The sequence below is a fragment of the Sordaria macrospora genome, chromosome 5 (genome assembly GCF_033870435.1).
Source record: "Sordaria macrospora chromosome 5, complete sequence".
Classification (NCBI taxonomy): domain Eukaryota; kingdom Fungi; phylum Ascomycota; class Sordariomycetes; order Sordariales; family Sordariaceae; genus Sordaria; species Sordaria macrospora.
This window is the reverse complement of record NC_089375.1, coordinates 3851175-3873942: the sequence shown is the minus strand read 5'-3', so window position 1 is coordinate 3873942 and position 22768 is coordinate 3851175. Positions and strand designations below refer to the sequence as shown.

Here is a 22768-nt window from a genome sequence, read left to right as displayed (position 1 = left end):
ATGAAGAAATGGAGGGGGAAGAAGGTAGTTGATGAAGTATAAAGCCTCGATGTTGTCAACGTTGATAAAGATGGCAACATCAGACACGTTTCACTTACACATTCAGTGACTTACCAATTTTCCTATTCGCAACATACCCAACCCCCAGCCAAAGCCAGCCAAAATGCAGTGCGCCGCCATCCTCATCACTCTCCTCTCCTCCGTCGCCTTCACATCGGCGCTCCCGCAAACCGGTCCTCCGGCTTCCTCTTGCCCCGTCACAACTCAGATGCCCGAGTGCGGTGTAAGCTAGGACACAGACACTCACCTCTCTTCACCTTCCTTGACACAACAGGCCGACTAACAGATTGATACCCATTCAGGTCCCCTGCATCCAAGCGGCTGCCATCGAGATCGGTTGCACCAAGTACATGGACTTTGAGTGCCAGTGCAAGAATGCCGCGGCCATGCAGGCTGCTGTGATGCCTTGTGTTGCCCAGGCCTGCGGTGCTACTCTTGCTCCTGTTGTTGGACAGGTTGCAAATGCCATTTGCGAGCAGTGTGTCACCACGGCCTAGGTCGTCTGTGGGAAGAGCGGTGGCCGAAGACGAGGGAGATGTGTTGCGGTAACTCGTGGTTGAATGTGTTGATGAGCTGTTGTTTGGAGATGGATGTTGGATAGTAGAGAGATGGGCTATCGAATCAATCCTCTATCTCCTCTCATTTCTTGAGAAGAGGACGTGGAAAGTCTACGTTCGTTCGTTCGTTTCTCCACTCCTTGTGACTCGTAAGCCAGACAGTCACGAGGGTCTTTGAACCAAGAACCCGGGGCATCGGCGTGAGTATGCAGTCCTAGCAGTTCTAGAATTAGCTACACGCCAAACACGCAACCACCAACACGGTTCCCTCATGATGCCTCATTATTGGCCAACCTGATCCTGATCGATATCGTCTCACCGATTGATCAGAGAGTAACCCTACCTGCCAGGAACCGACCGGCCGGGAAACCTGGAGAAGAAAAAACATGGGGTAAGGCGGCGGCGAGGGCGGGCCAACGATGTCCGTCGCCGTTAACAATTGGATGCCAAGCCTCGGCTCGACTAACACCTCTTGATCCCCTGAAATCCGGGGTAACAACCTCCGCCCTCCCAATTAGGAAATTGTCCGAAGACATCTTTTTGTAAGTGACGTTATGGGTGAGTTCGAGTATAAAAGTCCACAACATCGCAACTTGTGAATAATGGAGTTCTTTTGGCTCACCAGTTGACTCTGTCTCTGTCTTCTCTCCTCCCCCACAGGCACTCATCAAGATGCGTCAAGGCCACTTCCTTTCCCTCCTCTCACTGCTCGCTACCGGCGTGTCGGCTGCCCCCGGTAAGGGCAAGGTCCCCAAGGGCTTTGTCACTGCTGAGGGTGACCACTTCAAGCTCGATGGAAAGAACTTCTACTTTGCCGGTAGTAATGCCTACTACTTTCCCTTCAACGTTAGTACCCTCTCGCTTCCGTCCCATCCCATGATAAACGCACATGCTAACTCACCTCGCCTTTCCAGGACAAATCCGACGTCGAAAAGGGCATGAAAGCTGCCAAAGCCGCCGGCCTCACCGTCTTCCGTACCTGGGGGTTCAACGACAAGAACCGCACCTACGTCCCCACCGGTCTTCCCCAATACGGCGGCGAAGGTGCCGGCGCCACCGAGACCGTATTCCAATGGTTCGAGAAAGACGGCAAACAAACCATTGACATCAGCCCCTTCGACAAGGTGGTCAACTCGGCCTCCAAAACTGGCATCAAGCTCCTTGTCGCGCTGACCAACAACTGGGCCGACTACGGCGGCATGGACGTCTACACCGTCAACAACGGCGGCAAGTACCACGACGACTTTTACACGCAGCCCAAGATCAAGGCCGCCTTCAAGAAGTACGTCAAGGCCATGGTGACGCGGTACCGCGACTCACCGGCGATTCTGGGCTGGGAGCTGGCGAACGAGCCGAGATGTGGTGCCGATGGGACCAGGAACTTGCCCAGGAGCGAGAATTGCACGCCTGAGGTGTTGACGAAGTGGATTGATGAGATGAGCACGTATGTGAAGAGCCTAGACAAGAACCATCTGGTTACGTGGGGTGGTGAGGGCGGGTATAACAGGCAGAGCGATGATGGGTTTTATAATGGCTGGGATGGAGGTGATTTTGATAAGGAGTTGAGGTTGAGGAATGTCGACTTTGGGACGCTGCATTTGTATCCTGATGTAAGTTTTTTTTCCCACTCACCCTTGCATTACATACCCTGAACTGGATGGAACTGACTGACAATGTCGACAGTGGTGGTCAAAGAGCGTCGAGTGGTCCAACCAATGGATCCGCGACCACGCCGTCTCGGGCCGCGCCGCCAAGAAGCCTGTCGTGCTCGAGGAGTACGGCTGGATGACCGACAAGGGCCGTCTGGACCAGCTTGGCCAGGTCAAGAACGAAACCCGAATCGAGGTCATTGGCGGCTGGCAGAAGATTGCCGTCCAGGAGAAGATGGCCGGCGACATGTACTGGCAGTTTGGCTATGGCGGGTATTCCTACGGACGCAATCATGATGATTCGTTCACAATTTACTTGGAGGATGCCGAGGCCAAGGAGCTGGTGTATAAGCATGCCAAGGAGATGCAGAAGTTGAATGAGCGGAGGCACTAAGTTAGATGGATGATTATGATGAGTAGGAAGGAGGGTTGATGGTTCTTGCCTACATAGGCGCTTCTACTTCTGATATTTGGAAGGAACGATGCTTCCGTTTTCTTTTCAATTTCATTCCTTATCGCTGTTGCATTTCCCCAATTTGTGATGAGCGGTCATGCTTAGGAAGGAACGCGCGGTGTACATGAAGCCAAGCCAGGCTGACGCTGCGTGGTTGGTGACGATCAATATTGCTGGCGTTGGAACGGCGCGAATCCAACAACACCAAGAAAGCCAAGAGGTTACAAATAAGGTGTTTGTACAAGCTTCCAAGCCGGATGATCACTTTATAGTTGCGGCTGAGTATCGGACTTTGTTTAAACTCAATCTCAACTCCGTTCCCGTCGGCGGTCTTGGCCGGCATGCAAATAAGTTGTGAGTTGTTTCCTAGGCACCTATTTCTGCCTCAATTGTAAGCTGCGATCGGCATTTCAGAGACATAATGATTCTGAGTAAACCATAAGAAGGGAGCCTTGTCCTGGTATCTGTTCTTGGTGTGATTAGTTTGCATCGACAAACAAACAAACCACTTCATCTTTCATTGCCTGACTTCTTTGGACGATATCACTCAACTCGAAAACACCATATACTCAATCCACAAATATGCAACTCCTCCAGACTATCCTCATTCTCTTTGGCATCACGGCAGCTGCTCCAGCAATGGCGGCTTACACCGGCCCCTGTTCCACGACACAATGCGGAGCATCCGGGGTAGCGTGTCCGAGAGGATACCTGTGCGTCCCTTGGCCCTCGTTTGATCCCGCAAAGAGGGAGGGGTGTACGTGTAGTTACGCCTAGTGGATTTGGGGGAAGGTACGTCTACCCGGTGAGTCTGAGGCCAGGGCAGAGTTGGAAGGTGCTGACTGAGTGACGGATAGGTATCTACAAAGGTCGGCGACGAGTCTCTTGAATTGGTGACTCTTCCCTGCTCGTCATCCAGCGCTCCTTCCGTCTTCTTTGGTTGAATATCCTCCCGCGAGTCTGGGGAAGGAGTGATGGCCAGGGGCCAAGAGAGTGGAGTGCTTGGGAATGGTCAGTCGTTGGGATCGGAGTTGCCTATTTCTTTCTTTGGTTCCTACCATTTTCTCCCAGTCAAACTTGTATTTCCCTTTTTCCCATCAGTCCCAAGAATCCGATCATGTCATGAATCAAAGTTATAAACCTCCAAACAATGGAAAATGCGCGAGTGTCTGTCAGTTCCGTTGTCACACATCCGGATCCCCGCCCCAGCGATAAGCGAGCTTCCCCAGGTGGGTCCGAAAACGGATCTGATAACTCTAAACGGGGAAGCTGGAACGGCCGGGCCCCTCGGTCCCAAGACCTTCCAAGACCCAAAACACTAACAAGGAACATCGCTGGACAAACTTTTCCCGACAAGCATCCACCCAACGCTCGGAAACCTCGTATCGAGCGAATGCGAAGCGCAAACCGATAACATCTGGCCCAGCCTGTGGACAAATTAGGAATGGCACGACGCCATGAATCATCCCGGATCGAATCATGGCCAAGACAGTGCGGTGTCTTGGCTTTGAGTGTGTGAGTTCCACCTCCTCGGATCTATCAAGCTGTCGTCTTGTGTGGACAACCGATCAGCATTTCCTTCGCCAGATTCAGTGCCCATGGATGATGCATCACACGTGGGTGCCATGCTCCCGGATCGTGCTGACTATCAAATTGACATGTGGCCCATGATGATCATCAATCTTGATGGCCCAGACACTCCTTTATACTTGAACGTCTCTTGGTTCGCTGGGTAAGAGCTTCAGTTGTTTTTCAGCTGCTTCCAAACCATGTTCTAACCGAGCTCAGCAGCTCGTCCTGGAGACACTCCTTGCGCACCGGATAAACTCGGGCTGGGGTTGGTGGACGAGAATCACGGTGTGGAGAGGACCCCAAGACGGCGAGGCCAGGTCGTCCCCTCGTTGTCGCTTAGCCCGACCATGGCGCCATGCTGACTCTTGTTGGCCGGCGTCGCCCAGGTTGCCTAGACCACCGAAGCTGGCGCATACCTGCGATACCACGGCTCACCATCTCCCGCGGCGGCGTCTTCTAGTCGTTCTGGGCGCTTCTCTTTGTTGGGATGGCCTAGCACTCGGTGAGTTTTCTAGCCATGGCCTCCTTGGCTGCGGTTTTCGGAGTGGCGGAAAGGAATCGGCACTTCGTTTTTATCTGATCAGATCATCAGATAAAGAACGCACACGAGATCTCTGACCCTTTTAAAGAGGGAACGAACCGGCCTGCTCCCTTCTCTCCGTCTGTTTCATTTTTTATCAAAAGCCCAAGAGATCTTATCAGATCCGAACCGCCCAACGTCCATCCATCCATCCATCCATCCGTTCCACAGCCAGCCGTTTCTTTTCCGAACCAAACCATCCCAAACACCCCTAAATACAACCGCCAAAATGGTCATCGCCGTCCTTCCCGCCCTCATCCCCGACATCCGTCGCGTGTACGAGTCCTACTTCGCCGCCTTCAAGGGCGAGCGCATGGGCGAGATCATGCTCAAGATCCTCTTCCCCGGCGTTGACACCGAGGCGTCTGAGTTCCGCGACGCCCACGCCAAGGGCACCCTCGAGTGGTGGCACACCTCGACCACCCAGTACACCTTCAAGGCCATCGACATGGCCGACGGCGAGATCTTGGGCATGGGTCTGGTAGATATTTTCGTCAAGGAGCGTTCCGAGGAGGAGCGCAAGAACCTTGGCGTCCCGTGGCTCGAAGGCGAGGCGAGGGAGAGGGCTGAGAAGGTCCTTAACCCCTTGCACGACATGAGGGAGCACCTCTTTGGTGGCAAGCCCTACATCTGTATGTTCTTCCTACCCCTCTGGCCTGACTGACATTGGCTAATCCATGCTACAACAGATGCCCACGTCATCGGCGTCGACCCCAGATGCCAGGGCCGCAAGGCCGGTATTGCCCTCGCCAAGTTCGGTCTCGACCTCTCTGAGCGCTGCAACCTCCCCATCTACTTCGAGTCTTCCCCTTCGTCCATCGGCCTTTACCAGAAGGCTGGCTATGAGATCCTCAAGGAGACCATTGTCCACAAGGCCGAGACCCTCGGTGTCGAGGAGGATATCGTTGTTCCCCTGGTCGTTCGCATGCCCTCGTGTGCCAACGGCATGAGCTTCTATGAGTGGAAGGAGAAGGGTTACCCTAGCTTCAACGCTCCCTCCAACAAGGAGAAGTTGTAAAGGGCGCATTAGCATGGTTTTGTAATGGCTTGGAAGGATAATATCTCGTAATGTTTATATGGCTCGGAGTTTGGGATGGGTTTGGCAATAAAAAGTCATTGGATAGAGCGCGTCGGAACGGATGGTGAACATGTTGGGCTCAGGAGAGATCGATGCCAGTGTGTGATGTCGACGTTGGTTGATGCTTTATGTTGTCGTTACACGACACCTCGCACAGCAAACTCGAAAGGGGGACATGTTTAAACGGCTATCTCGAAGTACCGGGACTGATAACGGAGATGTTGTGCCGGTCCAGGACATGTTCGCTGACGATCTGCAACAGTCTTGGCCCTGATTCGCTCCCCGCATGGGAGATACCAACCGCTCGAGCCAGTCGTTGCATTGTAACGTCATGTCCACCTCCCGACAGACACTTTGCGTCCGTCTTAGCGAAGATACTCCGAGACAACAATGATGGGAATGACTAGACTCACTAGACCGACAGAGGAAGGTGAGGAAGGTGTTGCGATCGTCGCCACCCAATAACAGCCATGTCAATACCATGAGCAGACAGAACAAAACGAGGACACTCCCTCATCCGTCCTCAAACAATGTTCGCACCATGGCCTCCTCACCACCACGATCAACCTCGCTCTCGGAGAAGAAGGACTCGGACCCTGAACGCCAACATGAGTCCTTCCTCACCGACAACATGACCGACAAGCCAACAGCCACCGGCGCCGGCGCTGAGACGGAAGAAGTCCTCGACCCCAAAGCCGAAGCTGCCCTCCTCCTCAAGCTCGACTCCGTCTTCGTCCCCATCATAATGCTCGTCTACCTCTCTTGCTTCCTCGACCGCTTCAACATCAGCAACGTCAAAGTCGCCGGCATGCCCGAAGACATCCATGCCACGCCCGCGCAATTCTCTACCGTCGTCTCCGTCTTCTACGCCACCTACGTCGCGTTCGAAGCGCCTTGGGCCATCTTGTTGAAACGGCTGACGCCCCGCGTTATGCTCACCACTTTATGTGTCGTTTGGTCATTAACGACAATTCTCTCGGGGTTTATCACCAACATTGGGGGACTGTATGCCGCCCGCTTAGTTCTGGGGATGTGCGAAGGTGGACTAATTCCGGGACTGAATTTGTATTTGACCATGGTTTACAAGCGGGAGGAGCAAGCGAAGCGGATGTCATACCTATTCGTATACACGGCCATCGCTGGTGCGTTCGGTGGGCTTCTGGCGTACTTGATCTTAAAAATGGACGGAATCGGGGGCCAGGCCGGGTGGCGGTGGGTATACTTCATCGAAGGGATTTTCAGCATCCTGATTGGACTTTTGGTGTGGTTCGCGCTGCCGAATGATCCCACCGAGGCCTACTTCCTGAACGAAGACGAGAAGTGGATGATGAGAGTCAGAGCGCAGTAGAGGGCGCAGTACATGGGCAGCGAGGAGTTCAGCTGGGAGGATATCCGGATTGCCCTGAAAGACAAGAAGATGTGGATCAGCGGCGCGATCCAGTTCTGTCAGGACATCCTGCTGTACGGCTTCAGCACGTTCCTGCCGAGCATCATCCAGAGCATGGGCCACGACAGCGTCGAGGCGCAGTACCTGACTATTCCCGTGTACATCACGGGCGGGCGGTTCTTCATGGCGCTGGCTTTCCTGTCGGATAAGCTCTGTGTGAGGGGCCCGCTGGTGGCGTTTCCCAATATCTTTGGGATATTGGGGTATATCTTGATCATATGCAAGACGAGCAACGGGGTCAAGTTCTTTGGCACGTTCCTCTGCGCTTCGGCGGTGTATAGCGGTCCGGGACTGAACCTGACTTTGCTCAATGTTAATGTTGCGCCGCACTATCGGCGGGCGGCGGCGATCGGGTTCCAGCAGACGGTTGGAAATACCGCGGGAATCGTGGCGGGCCAGATTTATCGCGAGAAGCCGTATTTGCTGGGCAATGCGTTCTCGCTGGGAGCGTTGGTCGTGGCGGAGTTTTTGATTGCCGGGTTGTGGTTGTATGTTCGAAAGTGTAACCGGAGGAAGGAGGGGATTGGGAAGGGGGAGATTGAGGATACGAGGAAGGTGAGGACGGGGGATGGGAGCTGGATTTTAGGTATCATCTGTGAACTGTGATGGCCGATAGGATGGGACGGGATGTCTGGTCAGCGGGTTTCTATTGTATAGCTCGAGAGATGCGGTATTCACTTCCTGGACTGCGTGCTGTCTCATGTTTGATATTACTTTTAGACTTGATATCAGCTGGCCTTTGTGTGTAATGAACCGCATAAGGGAAGCAGGTACTAGATTTCAGTTTTACCTAGCATACATACCAGAATGATTGAAAGAGAATGGAAGTTGGAATTCGGAGGTTAGTGATGCGAAAGGAGCGACCGTCCTGATCCGTTATTTGCATATGAACCAAACAAGTACCAGACCTGTATGCAACTCAAGGAGCGTGCAATGTGCTGAACGCGCCTTAGAGGTAACCGCTGTAACTCTGCTACCCTTCCCTAGAGGTATTGGCAGCCTCTCATTCAGCGCTAAGCATGTCATCAACCCGTTCCGTTATCCGTCTTTCCCTTTTACCAGTATTCACCGACCCTCCTCGCCTTCGCCCCACGGACGGACGCCAGACAGTGTGCCGTTTTAACAAGTGCCCATGCTAGAACGGGACTTCCTGTCCTGAGGTGACCTACAGTAGACGAACGATTGGTCTTGGATGTCATATTCTCCCCAGACACGAGAAACCCTCGAAAACCCCGAGTTCACGCACGATGACCACTTCTCCGCCCCAGGGGCAGTGGCACTTTCAACAGTTGCTGGCGTACCGTTCAAGATGTTGATCCGCAGTCCGACTCCCACCTGACCAACTGGAAGGAGTAGGTAGTAGCAGTCGGCCTGTGCCAAAATGGAACACTGGCCTTTGTCGCTTCCACAGTAGAGTATTGATGCGAATTCCTACCTTAATCTACTTATCTAAAACAGGCCAAGTCCGAGCATGAAAAAGGCAAAGAGCTGATCCAAGGTAACGCAGAACATTCACCCGGCCATTTTCCTCTTCTGGCTTCAACGCAAACAAGAGAGCATGCTGTTGCGCCTACCTCCCCTAGAGGTACCTTGTTGGTTTGTGCTCTGAACCGGGGCCCGCAGCAAGGCCTTCCTTATGACACTTTGTGTGAAGCATCGAAGACGCGTCTATCGCCAACACCTCCCAGACAGGCGGGTCGGGTAGGACTCGGGCCATGTAATATTCAAACGAGTCAGAGCATGTCAAGCCTTAGCTAAAGGACTGTGTTTTGTTACCTATTATCGGCTACGGAACAACTTGCCATGTCTCCGGAGACAACTCAGTTTGTTTAGTTGTGGAAGAAAGAAGGAGAAAATTAAGAAAACGGAACAGGGAGTCAGTTATCATGGACATACTTGGGAGCAGATATATATTAAGTGCCTCTCAACCTGGGAAAATGAAAGCAGTCATCGCATTCCGTTCCGTTCCGTTCCTTTTCGACACATTAGATCCGGCAGCTGCGAAAGTTCTCTTAAAAGATCAGCAAAAATGAGCCAAACGGTATCAACCACCAAGACAGCCCTCCGAGCTCGTGGCAACAGCGACAGGTCCAGCAATGAGGAGACGCAACTTCTCAAAAAGACACAGCTCTCTCAACAATACGGCGGTCACTACGCCGGCGGCTGGGTTGACCTGCTCCCGGCTTCATAGGTTCCTTACGTCCAGCTCTCACGTCTTTCCCCGCCCGCGGCCTTCTTCATGGTCTTCGCGCCGCACCTTTTCGGCGCCATTCACGCCGCTGCCATCCATCATCTCCCGCTCCTCTCTGTCGCCCGCGTTGGGTGCTACCTCTTAGCCGGCTCCTTCTTCTTCAGCAACGCCGCTCATGCCTGGAACGGCCTCGTCGACGCTCCCATTGACGCCCAAATCGCCCGCACAAAGACGCGTCCCATTCCCCGGGGCGCTATCTCCCCATGAGCCGCCTTCCTCTCACCTGCGTCCAGGCAGTCTGCGCGGCCGCGTTTCTGCTGCCGCTGCCCTTGGACGCCACGCTCGCTGCTATTCGATTACAAGTGTTGGGCCGCGTTTACGCTATGGGCAACACATGATATATACTGGCAATAGGCCTCGGTTTGCCCTCGGATTAATGGTTTTGGTGGACAGTTAGGGCATTGCTCTTAATCTTGTATGCTAGACTCACCGGTGCGGCACGTCTCATGCCCTACGGGAGGCGGAAGTAGACGTTAAAAATAACAACAACAACAACAAGCCACGCTCGCTGCCATGGCCACCATCATCGGCACCACCTACTACCCGTATGACAAGCGCCACACGCACTTTGCTCAGTTCGTCCTCGGCCTCTGTCTGGAATGGGGCATCATGGTCGGGTCGGCCGGCATGGGCGTTCCCGCTCCGTGGCGGGATCTCAGCACGTCTAGCCTGGTGGCCGCCAGCGTCGTGTGGGTGGTCATCTTCGACACCATCTACGCGCACCAGGATCTGGCGGACGACTTAAGGGTGGGGTGTCAAGAGCATGGCCATGCTGTTTGGTAGCTGGGCGAGACCTATCCTGTTTGGCCTGTACCTGACCATGAGCGCGCTTCTGGTCGCCAGCGGGTACTGGGGCGGTATGGGGGCGCCGTATTACGCAATCACGGTTGGAGGGTGTGTGGTCTCGGTCGGCTCCATGATTGCCCTGGTGGACTTGACGGATCCGGCTAGTTGCTGGACCTGGTTCTCGCGGGGGTTCTGGCCTACGGGCGCGGCTATTGCTGCTGGGTTGCTGGTGGAATACGGTTGGCAGCGGATGGCAGGTGATGGCCTGAGACTCTAAGTGGCTCAGATCTACTTTGAGGTCGCAATGCTTGTACATTCCCTAGTGAGGTTGTAGCGGACAGGATTCATGCTCTGGTTTGTTTCCGAGGCGAATGATGGTGGTGCAGAGAAAAGTGGTGGGGAACTGCTCGACCGACATGGCAGGACTACATATTGAATTCAGGGTACTATCATGTTAACCCTGGGTACCTTATTGGATTCGTTACAGGTACCGCAACAACAGTGCTGTCACTGGAGTGAAAGCCCCTAGTTCTCCGGGTCCTACAATACAGCCCCCTTCAAGTCTAACTCTATACGTATCATATGTAGAGCAACCTTCTCCGCCGGATCTGCAAGCCGTTGGCGCGCTCGGGTCGTATACGTTGACACACGGCGCATCTATAACAAATCCTACTCTGTGCCGGTGTCCGAATTGAGCTGGACTATAATCTGGACCCCTATGGTAACTGTTCTTCTAGGCCTGTATGTACACAGGGCAAAGTATCTTCTAGCCGGGGACTGAATTTTCCTGGTCAGTCCTTCTATCCGCATCCTGCCTACCTGCTGAACCGAGTGTTACTCTCTCATTTGCTTGATCCTGCAACCGCCTAAGGTAGACAATGCAAGTTGTACCAAGTCATTGGTGAAGATCCGAAGCATAAGGCATTGCCAGTAGGGTGCATCCTGAATGTAACAAAGGCTTGCTTGCTCTCTACCTAAGGTACGTACTCTCTTTCTTTCTTTCTTTCTTTCTTTACCTCCAAATCGGCTTCTCTTGACTCCCACCGCTTTTCACTCTTGTATGGTCGTCAGGCTTCTGCTCCGTCCAGTCAAGCTTCATTTTTCCAGTCCAAATTCCACCGCAATGTCGCCGCCCGCTACAGACAGAAAAAGTGTAAAATACAGCGAGAATGACACAGAATGTAGAAGTGTGAGTGCCCGTCTATTTCCATTGCCCTGCTATTTGTTTTTCCATTCTATGCCCGTCATTGTTACTACCTATACCGTCGTTGTCACAATCCATCGAGACAACCAAAGAATGAGAAAAGTTTACAGCACAGACCTCAAAAGCCAGAGATTGGAACACCAGAAAATGCCTACCTACCTCTACGTACCTTACCTACCTATAGTAACCAACCAGACCACACACTCTTTTTTCCGTACTTCAATTCCGCCTCAAAGGCGCAGTCACCGCCCGTCTGCTCTCCCACCACGACCCCTATCGCGCCTTTGCCATCAAAGCCACCTTCGACCTGCACAAGGGCGCCGAATTCATCTCCGACAAGGACAAGAAACCTCCCATGCACTTCCACGCAGCGCAGAAGGAATACATTGAGTGTCTGCAGGACAAGCTGGTCGTTGAGACGACGACGACGGGAAATACCTTCTTCGGCTACATGTACCACCAGGAGCACGAGCACGAGCACCAGCCCCAGTACCATTTCTGATTCCCGAAGACGGTCGGTTCACCATCCGACCGCACGTGAACCATCGGTCGTATTCGGCTCTGCTGGAGGAACAGCCACAACAACAGCAGCCACAACAGCAACAGCAAGAAGAAAAGCAGCACATTGTCAAGATGCTGATGAGTGCGGAAAAGTCCGACAACAGTGTGTTTGAGCTGACCGATGTGTTTTTCGAGAATTGGTACGGCTACCAGGACGAGCTGCTGGTGCATGGAGGGAGAATTAATTTGTTCCAGGTGTTTTGCGTGAGTGTAACTACCTACCTTACCTACATTACCGTAATCCTTTATCGGCCTCTTTTCGGTTGTGGCTGACCGAACGACGGGTGTTACCTAGACATTTAATGCCGGTGGTACGTATCTGTCCTTGCCATGGTGGGTGCCGTTCGGCCAAAGCGTGTCAATCGCCTTGAGCGTGGTCTTGGGCAGATGGGTTGGGAGTGGACTGCTTGGATATCAGCCCTTTTACAGGAAATGGACGACGGATTGGGAGCTGGCTTGTCAAAAGATGGAAAGCTCAATCTTCCAGAGACGGTTTGCTGGTTGGTCCAAGACTGAGTAGTGTAGACTGGGGCTGTCGAGCAGGAAAGGGAGGGCAGAATTATGGCAGGCACTTCATGCTGCCCGAATTCTGTAGAGATAGTGCTTCTGCCTTTTGTAGACGCCCATGACACCCGACGGAATCAGGTAGAGGAAGGTGTCTGTCTCCCATAGTTTTTAGGTGGAGCAGGTGCGTAGGTAGTTTCTGGATCGATACGTTATAAAACCCACTATGCGGATGCTGGGTGTAATAGTAATAATTTCATTTGAAAGCTAATGGCGGCAAGTACAGGTAGTTGTAGGTGTCGCTGGTACCAATGAAAGACGAACCATGTCACGTATTGGATGTGAAAACTGGGTGTGCCTCGCTAACTTTTCAATGTAGCCAAAATCTCCCTCACGCCTGCAAACTCGAGCTCAGTCATAGTCTCGTCCCACAACTTCTTTGAGATCTTGCTTCCTTCCTCCGTATAGATAATGGGTGCCAAGCTACATCATGTCATGTTAGTGAGTTTCTTTTTAAATTTTGATTGATTGATAGGCCCAGGTGCAAATGGAACTCATCTTACGGAACAAGCTCTTGAAAGCTCAGCATCTCTCCATGCGTCTCCTCGCCATGGTTGACAGCGGCATCCGTAATCATTCGCGCCCCGACCGCCGCGGTATTGGCCACCTTCTTCATGGCGAGCTTTCCAATGGTGTAAAGAAGCGTACCGTCGCGATCACGGTTAAACTGGGTCTCAAGAACCAGCGAAGGGGATGTAGCGTTGATGACGGCCAGCGAAGGGGAGACCACCTTTGCGATTTCCGACAGGAAGAACTGGCCCAGCAGCTTGGACACCTGCATGCGATCTATCATGTTGACGGCCTTCTTGCCGCTGTCGTCATCATCCAAAGTGGCCAGAATTGAGGGCGGCGTCGGGTTCTTCCCCACGACCTCGCTGAAGCTGGTCCACCCCGATACCTCGGAGTTGACGATGGTCAGACGACTGGGACCGGATTGATTCTGGCGCTTGGACTGGATGACGGGCAACAGGACAATGGCCAGTAATGCAGTGGAGAGGTAATTGACTTGGATAACCTCGTCATGGCCGGTGTGTGGGTTGAAGGAGCGCGTGACGGGACAAATACCGGCATTTAGGACGGCGATGTCAAGCGTGGTGAGTTCCTTCTCGGCCCTAGCAGCGAAGGCAAGAATGGAATCATAGACGGACAGGTCCAGATTCCAAACCTCAATGTTAGCTTTGTGCTTGGCCTCTCGACCTTTGGTCAGGTTGGCGACAGCGGCAGCGCCCTTGGTCTCGTTGCGAATGGCCAAGACCAACTTCCTGATACCAAGGTCAAGCAGTTGGCGAGCCGTCTCGAGACCGACGCCGGTATTGGAGCCGGTTACAATTGCTGTCTTGCCATTGAGGTTGACGCCGGTCACGGATTTGGGTCTGCACGTGAGCTGTTGGTAGGCAAAGTGAGGAAGACTCGCTTGTTTTTCGGGAGTCACCTTGAACTTGGAAGGACTTTCGGTGGAAGTGGCCATGTTGAAAACGTTGGACCTTGAAAGACTATGTACTTTGGGAGGAAATGGGGGAAAAAAAGCGTAAATAGCGGAGCAGCCAGCACTGGAGGTTGTTAAGAAGAGGGGGTGAACGTGTAGGGGTAGGTATGTCGGGGACATGGAGTGACAGAAGTCGTTGGGGGTATACTTGGGGCATGGGCGATTTAACTAGCACTTTTATGGTTAACCATCTTGACTAAAAGTAAATATCTGGCCCTGTTTTCCCTCAGTAACCCATTCCGATTGGCCATTATTATTGATCTAGTATGAGCCTGGGAGGGTGTTGATACCGTACCAGGTCCATCCGGCATCTTTGGCCGTGCTCTCCCCGGCGCTCCTAAACTGCCCAGACTTCAATACTTGGCCGCCTCACATCTGGTCTTTCAGTCTTGCTGTCAGCTGTGATCACGTCGTCTTGATCCAGCGTAAGTATATATATAAATCCTGAGGGACCTCTAGGCTCCAAGAAACAATGGTAAACATGTATACATTCTCCAAATGAAGTCACGTACCATTATTGCGCTTGTAGCTACCCTCGGGACACCGGGTCTTTTTGGAGCTGCAACCAACAATGAGTCTGTTGACTCTCTTTTCTTTTCGTTTGCAAAAGACCTCGGGTTGAATGATTCTTCCACGCTGCCGCTTAAGAGAAAATACACCCATGCTCGGTCTTCTTCCCCATGATTGAGATTGCCTGTCAGGTCGTGCATTTTGCCTTGGGCAATCAGCAGGTTGATATATCACCCATCGACCAGACAACAGTTGAGGTCAACTGGTAAGTAAAAGCGCCAGATTCTGAGAGGAATGCCTCATGTGCACGGCTAACACCGTCCCATCAGGTCGGAAACATGTCAGATGGAATCGCGCTACGTGGTCTTACCACGACAAGCGGCCGATGTTTCAAAGGCAATGCGCGTTATAAGCTTCTTGGGTACCAAGTTTGCAGTTCACAGCGGAGGCCATTCTCCTAACCCGGGCTCGTCCAGCATCGGCAGCGAGGGTATTCTCATCGATTTGCAGAGATCGAGGGCCGTCTCCCTATCTTGCGATCGCTCCGACGTCACTGTCGGCCCCGGTCTATGCTAGGGAGAGGTCTATAGCGCTCTTGATGCCGACAACGTCGTGGTGGTTGGTGGTCGCTTGCCATCCGTTGGTGTTGGCGGACTGATCCTTAGCGGCGGCTATGTCCAGTAAGCAGCGAGCTGGTCCGACAGGGCGTGCAAAAGTGGGGAAATCCCCTCGGCTTGTCGTCATACTTTTGGTCCTCGGGGAACGGTGCTAGAGGAGGAGCTCTACAGTGGTGGACAACCCTTGTCGAATGAGAAAATGGCAGAGACGATGAAGCCGCTCGTGCTGTGCCGATTTCTACCACAGACAAGTGGAGGGAGCTTACGGAGCCAAGGGCGCTGTACGTGCCATTTGTGTACATGAACGACGCGAACAGGGACCAGAACCCGCTGGCGTCGTACGGGCGGAATAACCTGGAAAAGCTGAGGCGGATCGCGAAGGCATATGATGGGGCAGAAATGTTCCAGAGACTGCAAAATGGGGGGTTTTCTGCTGAGTAGGGCCTGAGCAGCCAGATAAGGTGATGTCGTTCTCCATTCCCAGTTGTCCAGACCACACTTATCTTTGTCAACTTGCCGTTAACCGGGTAGTTTTCAATCTAGCCCAGTCACTCCTGGCACACAGCTGGACGCCGTGTTGATTTCATTGGGTTGGGGTTTGGTTGAAGCACTTGGTCCTTCAAGTTGGTCAGGCGGGATCTGATGGGCGGCCATCATCGTAAGTGGTTCGTTGTCGAGGTGGTGAAATTGAAACCGGGGAAATGGCTGCTGTGTGCGCGAGGTCCAAACTGCTGCTGTTGATGTCCCCGAGCTTACCAAGATATTACAGTACATGCATAATACACAGTACATGCAGAGGCACTAAAAAGAAGAGGCAATGCCCGCCGTTATCGGGCCGTTCCGACCGTCACGGATAACTGACCGATATTATGGTTAGCGCTCAATGGCACGCTACCGGGGAGTGAGCTACATCGACCTGAGCCGCCTCGCTTTCATCACAGTTTCCCTCTTTGGTTGCATACGGATCTGGTTGTGTTTGAGTCTCGACTCATATTCGGCTAACGGGCTAGGAAAGCTTTCGCATCACTCACTTCCATTTTTCTTCCAACTGCATGGCTTAACATAGATAAGTAGATGCTTGTGTTTGTAAGGGAGCTTTTGCTTGCACATATTTACCAAAGATGCACCAGGGCTCCTTGCTCCCAATGCATCCTGTCTCAAAGACCCGAACTAGTGATTCGGTATGTACATAGGTTGCCCGGGCTCCAGAAGAACACAAGGCAGATGTCGATAACGCCGAATGCACTCCAGTTGCCCGTTTGGTTATAACGAACAATGGTGATTGGACAAAAGCGTTCTTTAGCATGTGCAGTGGGTCACCAACCTAAAGAAAAGCCCCAATTGCTCATTTTGCCCGCATACCTCTGTTGAATGGGGACATGTGGAATGTGAATGTGGAAAGGCAAGCGGAAAAGGTTGATGTGGAAGTCGGTCTTTTTATTCCTCTTCGAGGTTCGATCAACGTGCCCCTCTTGACGATGCGGTTGAACTTTTGGTCGAAATAGTGGTGGGCGGATGTAGAACGACGAAAGAGTACGCGGAAGGCTAGACACAGTCAAGCTGGAGGCGTGACTGGACTTCAATGTTGGAGGGCCTCTACTAGGTGGGGCTTGGGGGTAAGATATAGCTATGTGATAGACTCGACAAATTGCTTTCATAGCAGGGGCACCCGGACATCTTATCACCATCAGTCAGACTGGCTAACGCAAACAAGTGGTGTAATCGAGTGTTTGAAGCGGTCCGGTCCAATCCAGCAAACAGCAAGGGCGAAGCCTTGCATGCCAACGGAATGCTTATTAAACCTTTCATTTATTCATACAGCGAGGTTTCATCACAAGCAAACCCAAATGAGCACGCAGCCGATTGTTGTTCAAAGTGCTAACGAGCATAGCATTCGTTTGAAACACAAAATTACATTACTCCTTCCTATTTTATTCTATCCTTTCCGTTCCAACTCCTAAATGACGCACTGGTTCCAGCCCAGTTACCCTTGCCTTCAATCCTCAGTGTACCCCATCATCTACCTTACTCAACAACCATCTTCCTCCCCCCCTTCGCACCGGTAACATCAATCCCAACCCCATCAACAACACATCTCCGTCCCGTCCTCCTAAACTCCTCCCCAGGCCACCCCTGCACCGTCGTCCCTTCTTTAACCGTCTCTCCGCCCATAACAAGCGTATGCTCCAACAGACACGCATCCCTCATCATCTCCGCGCCGCTCAACAATCTGCTTCCCGTCCTTAGTACCGCTCCATCCCCGACCCTCAAGAAGTTCAAATCAAACTTGCCCCTGGTATTGATATGTGCCACCAAACTCGCATCGTCAACCGTCACCCTGTCTCCCAGCGCAAGAAGATCGGGCTCGGTGAAGATGAGCGAAGGACGACCGTTGGCGAATAAAGCGCAGTTTTTACCGATCTTGGCGCCTAGCGCGCGGAAATAGGCCACTGTGTATGCGGTGCAGGTTAACATCCCCAGGACGCCTTGGCCTGCGAAGGCGGAACGACGGAGTTGTTCGATTGACAATAAAAGTTGCCAGCGTTGGCAGTAGGGAGATAAGTCCCAGGAGTGGGTGCCTGGTTGGCGGCGGCCGAGGAGGATCCATTTGGCGGAGATGGTGATGAGCAGAGATAAGATGGCGAGGAAGGTGTTGAAGACGGCAAAGATGGCGGCGAAGAAGCCAAAGAGGGCCATGGGTTGCGTGAGGATGGCGTGCGAGACTGGGTGGAGGGGGTAGGTAGTTATGAAGAGGTTGATGATTTGGATGGTGGAGATGGAGGGGGCGCCCCAGTAAACTGCCGTGAAGAGGCGGTTGAAGATGGAGTAAAAGGTAATTGTTAGGGGGGAGTAGACGTGGTAAGGAGCAAGTCCGAGGTAGAAAGCGCGTCCAAAGGGGGTGCTGCTGACGGCGGGGTCATTGGCAGGGTCTTCGGCTTCGGTGTCGGAGCCAGAGTGGTTGAAGTCACCAGGGACATCCGAGACGGGGCGGGTGATGGTGATGCTAGGAGTGCTATGACCCTTTTCGGGGTCGTTGGTGCCTTGAAGGTAGCGGACGCTTTCGATGGAAGACTTCTTCTCCTGTGTCAGGGCTGGGTGCTGCGCGGCACGACCGTTGCGTCGGGAGACTCTGCTCTTGTCACCCTTGGGTTGTGCGCCGGTCGAGAGACAAAGAGAGTCACCGCCCTTGGAGCCGACGTACACTCCGTTGGTGACGTACTCCTTGTTTCGGCGGGTGAGTGCACCTGATCCAAGCACCGTGTCGTTGCCGACAGTCACACCGGGGAGACAGACCACACGATCGGCAATCATAGCGCGATCACCAATCTTGATAGGTTCGGAACCAAGGCCATCAGAAGTGATAAGGTATGAGCGAGACCCAAAGACAACGTCATTTCCAACGTCAAGCAAATGGTAATCCGTAATGCCCGGTCCAGTACCCGGCCAGTAAACACGCTTGCCAACCTTGGCTCCAAGCAGACGAAGGACAATAGAAGTCATCTCATAATGCTGACCAAACAAGCCAGTCAACCTCTGCATCGATTTATTGGGATAAATCGTCCTCATGAGATCCAATCTCCAGCGTTCAATCTGTCCACGACCCTCAGCACTGCTTGGCTTCAGCTTGCCGAAGATGAAATCCAACAGCGTCTTGATAATCATCACAGCGGCAAACTCGAAGAACGGACTGAAAATCACTCCCAGGCCCTTAGCCAGATAATGATACGCAATCCGGTTGTCACCAGCCCACCAGATGATGATGCTCGGCAACGCAGCAACAGGAACAGCAGCATTGGGGTCCTTCGCGGGCCTGCTCTCAACCAAGCCAACCATACCGAGCAGCCACGGGCCGCCGGCAACCAGACTGACAAGACCGTAGAGCGGCATGGTCAGGAACAATGTCAAGGCCCAGTGCGGCTGCGGCGCGCGGTGGACGGACAGATCGCGGTTGGCCTCCGTGGCATCATTCAACTCCCAGCTGCACGAGTTCGGACCGATGCAAGCACCGTCAGGGACTTGGGTTCCGGGAGCAACGTTGGCAGCAAGACCGACCGAGGCGTTGGCGCCAATGGTAATCTTGCCCAGATACATGGACGTGTTGTGTTCGGCGGCGAAGGGGCGGACGATGCACTTGTCGAGGAATGCGTTGGGGCCGATGGTCAGGAGATCGTATTCACCCAGTTGGCATTCGTTCAGCTCTACGCCGCTACCGATCTTGGCTCCAAGAAGACGGTAGTACCAGACAATAGTGGAGTTATGGTGCCTGTGAGAGGAAAGATGTTAGTGACGTTATTCGGGAACAGCGTATATAAGACATGATCACCAAGTGTTTGTTTACATGGGAGAAAGGGAAAAAGACTTGGCACAAAACTTACTTGAAAACGCCCTGTCCAGTCAAAGCAATCACCTTTTGCGTTAACCACCACCGTGTATGGTATAAACCCCACATCGGATATACTCCTTCCTTGTACCGACCCATGATCAGCCACTTAGCCAGAATACCAAAGATGGGCAACGCGACCGACATAACCAATCGCGCAAACATCAGTGTCGTCACAATGTTGACCAATCGACCAAAGGGCCATCCGCTTGTAGGCCAACGCTCCATGTATGCTAAAACCAGAAGGAAGACAGTCCAGTGCGCCCCGCGCCTAATCGGGTATAGAATCGCCAAGGGGACGAGCTGGAACAACATCAGGAATGGGTTCGTCGAGCTGTGTGTCTTGATCGGCTTCGGTGGTCCTTCGCATCTAGTCTGTTGTTCCGAGTCAGAGTCAAACAAGGTGTCGCTGTCGGAGGTATTGGCAGAGCTAGGCTGGGACGCAAGTTTCTCATCGATGAAGGCCGAGAGGGCGCCAACAGAGCCACCGCGGAATACGAGGTCGATAGGAAGTGAAAGACCGAACTCGGAACGGAGAGCAGATAGGAGCTTGCCGGCACGGAGGGAGTCACCTCCTAGGTCAAAGAAGTCGGCGTCGGCAGTAATTTCGTGGGCTGAGAGACCGAGAATGGTGGCCATGATGCGGGTTACCCTTGAAGCCGTGTTGCTCGTGGCTGACGAGTCATTAGTCCCCGGGCGGTTGTTTTGCTCGTGGAGAAGGGTTTCGAGAGCTTCACGGGTGGGCATGATGCCAAGTTCTGCCGGTAGAGGAGTATGTAGGATGTGGAAACGATGTGGGACAAGGTACCCGGGTACTAGAGAGGGCAGCTTGGACTTGAGCGAGTCAATGACCTTGTTGAACTCGCTTACGTCGGGGCTATCTTCTTTTGGTGCGAGGTAGACCTCAAAGCCGCCAGACTGAGGGTTCTGGTGAACGCGATGGACGATGCCCAGCGGCAAAAGAGCGGCTATGCTGCGATAGATCGTGGTTTCATCAATGGTGCAAGGGGCCGATGAAATGCTAACCGACAGAGGAGTATTGAGGGGCGGGCAGGTAGCTTCGTAGTGAACATCGCAGTAGCGAGAACTGTCCGTCACCTCGGAAATGTCCAAGCGGTCGGCCAGCTTGATACGAAGCACCTTGTTGTTGCTCTTGGGCACATCATCCATGTAGACAATCACGCTAGGCCACTTTGCCTGTTGCAAGGACTTCTTCAGTGCCTGATGCAATTGCCTGGTATCAACACGCTGAGCACCAGGAGGCGTGACGAGCACAGCACCGACAACCTCTTGGAGGACATCATGGCGGACGGAAAAAGAGAGGGCTTGAGAGACCCGGTTGAAGATGGGTGACTCAGGGTCTTGCGCGGCAGCAATGATGGCGTTCTCGACTTCGAAGGGTGAGATGATCTCACCACCGCGGTTGATAACCTCTTTGCTACGACCGGTGATGAAGAGGTAGCCGTCTGGTGAGAGACGACCAAGATCACCGGTGTCGAACCATCCATCTGGGGTGAAGGTGCTGTTGTCAAACTGACCCTCGGCAGTGAGATATCCGGGGAAGACGGGCTCGCCGCGGACACAGATGCGACCAACAGTCTCGGAGGGTTGAGGAATGTTGTTCCAGTCGAGGATAGCAAGTTCGGGACCGACGGCAATACCCGAAGTGCCGGGCTTGTCAAGTTTGTAGTCTGTTGGCGGGGTTGAGATGGGCATGCATCTGGGTTGGGTCAGTGAAAGTTCAAAGGACGATAACAAACGAGGCACTTACTCAGTCATTCCATAACTTGGAAGCACAATCACGCCATTGAAGGTATCTTTCAGCTTGACTGCCAATGCAGGAAGCAGTCCACCAGCGGCATTACACACCAATCGGACCCTACTCTTAGCAAGCGCTTCCGGGCGGTCCTCCGCTTGATCCAGAATCATCTGATGCATCGAGGGCGAAGCATAGTACCACGTTGCCCCGTGGTCCTGCACGACATCCCAAAATAGGGTCGGATCAAAGGCTGAGCAGCAGATGACAGACCCACCCGAGAAGATGGGCGAGAATATGTTTCTCACCAAGCCACCAATGTGGAACAAGGGCATCATGTTGAGACAGACATCATCCGGTGTCAACCCCCACGAGTCGATAACGAAGGCTACACCTGCAACAATGTTCTGAATCGTAATGGGTACAAGCTTCTTGGTACCGGAAGTACCACTAGTGAACAAGATGATGGCTACATCATCCGTACCGTTTGGCGCTGGTTGGGAGCAGCCTGCTGCTTGGGGTGTGACTAGCTGTCCGGCCAAGTCCCTGATGAAAACCTGCGTAGACTGACCACGTCCAGCGTCGTCACTTTCAATCAGCAACACCGTTAGCCCTTCAAGAACAGTCCATGATGAAGGACCCGTAAGTCCCAACCGCTCGGCATCCTTCACGGTGGTCAAGATGACCGAAGCACCCGCCTGCCGTACATCAGCGCGGAACTGTTCCGGCCCAACAGCTTTGTCACAGTTGACTGGCGAAGCAATGCAGGTGTTTGCTACGGCCAGACAGACTGCAGCGAGAACAGGGCCGTTGGGGAGAGCGATACAAACAATGGGTTTGGTAAGTCTGCCCCTTTGTTGCACGTCAAGAGCCGTGGTAGGGAGAGAAAAATTGTTGACAAAGTCCCGGAGGGAGCCATGAGTGAGGACTGTGCTTAGGTCCGGCGTACTGAGGGCTGGCTTGGAGGTGGGCTGGATGAAGGCTGATAGGCTGATGTAGGAAGCCTTGAAAGAGTCAAGAACTTGTTGTTGCTGGGAAGGGTCAAGCCCGGATGCCGTCTTCGACCGAAGCTGACTCGTGGCTTGTGCGTAAGAGACAAGCGTGTCGTATGGAGATGCCATGATGATGTGTGACGACTGGTGACTGATAAGCACCCTGGTTGTCGTTATCTCGTCTGACAAGATCTGATGTCGAGCAGCACGTCCGGCCTGCGGATGCTGCTGATGGCTCGTCGACCGGAGATAGGATATGCACG

General features: G+C 53.2%; 9 protein-coding genes across 9 annotated transcripts; 7 read left to right on the top strand and 2 right to left on the bottom strand.

Moving 5' to 3' along the window:
• Window positions 1-163: 163 nt before the first annotated feature.
• SMAC4_08143 (uncharacterized protein) lies at window positions 164-557 on the top strand (the record flags this gene model as incomplete). The annotated part of the gene is made up of 2 exons (XM_003344162.1): window positions 164-283; window positions 363-557. 2 exons carry the CDS (start codon window positions 164-166, stop codon window positions 555-557), a joined length of 315 nt encoding a protein of 104 aa, XP_003344210.1.
• Window positions 558-1289: 732 nt separating this feature from the next.
• Window positions 1290-3074, top strand: SMAC4_08144 (uncharacterized protein; the record flags this gene model as incomplete). Its single annotated transcript, XM_003344163.2, has 3 exons — window positions 1290-1463; window positions 1532-2227; window positions 2301-3074. The coding sequence occupies 3 exons, from the start codon at window positions 1290-1292 to the stop codon at window positions 2658-2660; spliced, it is 1230 nt and encodes a 409-aa protein (XP_003344211.1). The 3' UTR covers window positions 2661-3074.
• A 228-nt stretch (window positions 3075-3302) lies between these two features.
• On the top strand, window positions 3303-3497 carry SMAC4_12945 (uncharacterized protein; the record flags this gene model as incomplete). The annotated part of the gene is made up of 1 exon (XM_066091179.1): window positions 3303-3497. The coding sequence occupies one exon, from the start codon at window positions 3303-3305 to the stop codon at window positions 3495-3497; it is 195 nt and encodes a 64-aa protein (XP_065947294.1).
• A 1385-nt stretch (window positions 3498-4882) lies between these two features.
• SMAC4_08145 (uncharacterized protein) lies at window positions 4883-6019 on the top strand. The gene is made up of 2 exons (XM_003344164.2): window positions 4883-5504; window positions 5562-6019. The coding sequence occupies exons 1-2, from the start codon at window positions 5102-5104 to the stop codon at window positions 5888-5890; spliced, it is 732 nt and encodes a 243-aa protein (XP_003344212.1). The 5' UTR covers window positions 4883-5101; the 3' UTR covers window positions 5891-6019.
• A 472-nt stretch (window positions 6020-6491) lies between these two features.
• SMAC4_08146 (uncharacterized protein) lies at window positions 6492-8211 on the top strand (the record flags this gene model as incomplete). The annotated part of the gene is made up of 2 exons (XM_003344165.2): window positions 6492-7270; window positions 7319-8211. 2 exons carry the CDS (start codon window positions 6492-6494, stop codon window positions 8001-8003), a joined length of 1464 nt encoding a protein of 487 aa, XP_003344213.1. The 3' UTR covers window positions 8004-8211.
• A 1950-nt stretch (window positions 8212-10161) lies between these two features.
• Window positions 10162-11307, top strand: SMAC4_08147 (uncharacterized protein; the record flags this gene model as incomplete). The annotated part of the gene is made up of 2 exons (XM_003344166.2): window positions 10162-10427; window positions 10492-11307. The coding sequence occupies 2 exons, from the start codon at window positions 10162-10164 to the stop codon at window positions 10709-10711; spliced, it is 486 nt and encodes a 161-aa protein (XP_003344214.1). The 3' UTR covers window positions 10712-11307.
• A 1395-nt stretch (window positions 11308-12702) lies between these two features.
• Window positions 12703-14629, bottom strand: SMAC4_08148 (uncharacterized protein). The gene is made up of 2 exons (XM_003344167.2): window positions 13267-14629; window positions 12703-13186 (listed from the first exon to the last, which is right to left on the bottom strand). Exons 1-2 carry the CDS (start codon window positions 14367-14369, stop codon window positions 13066-13068), a joined length of 1224 nt encoding a protein of 407 aa, XP_003344215.2. The 5' UTR covers window positions 14370-14629; the 3' UTR covers window positions 12703-13065.
• Window positions 14630-14929: 300 nt separating this feature from the next.
• On the top strand, window positions 14930-15335 carry SMAC4_08149 (uncharacterized protein; the record flags this gene model as incomplete). The annotated part of the gene is made up of 2 exons (XM_003344168.1): window positions 14930-15024; window positions 15089-15335. 2 exons carry the CDS (start codon window positions 14930-14932, stop codon window positions 15333-15335), a joined length of 342 nt encoding a protein of 113 aa, XP_003344216.1.
• Window positions 15336-17401: 2066 nt separating this feature from the next.
• SMAC4_08150 (uncharacterized protein) lies at window positions 17402-22634 on the bottom strand (the record flags this gene model as incomplete). Its single annotated transcript, XM_003344169.2, has 3 exons — window positions 17402-19640; window positions 19753-21477; window positions 21529-22634. 3 exons carry the CDS (start codon window positions 22632-22634, stop codon window positions 17402-17404), a joined length of 5070 nt encoding a protein of 1689 aa, XP_003344217.2.
• Window positions 22635-22768: the final 134 nt, after the last annotated feature.

Coding starts and splice junctions, on each gene's coding strand:
- SMAC4_08145 (XM_003344164.2), top strand. CDS start 5,102: ATGGTCATCGCCGTCCTTCCCGCCCTCATCCCCGACATCCGTCGCGTG. Junction 5,505..5,561: donor TGGTGGCAAGCCCTACATCT/GTATGTTCTTCC, acceptor ATGCTACAACAG/ATGCCCACGTCATCGGCGTC.
- SMAC4_08148 (XM_003344167.2), bottom strand. CDS start 14,369: ATGTCCCCGACATACCTACCCCTACACGTTCACCCCCTCTTCTTAACA. Junction 13,187..13,266: donor AGCTTTCAAGAGCTTGTTCC/GTAAGATGAGTT, acceptor GACATGATGTAG/CTTGGCACCCATTATCTATA.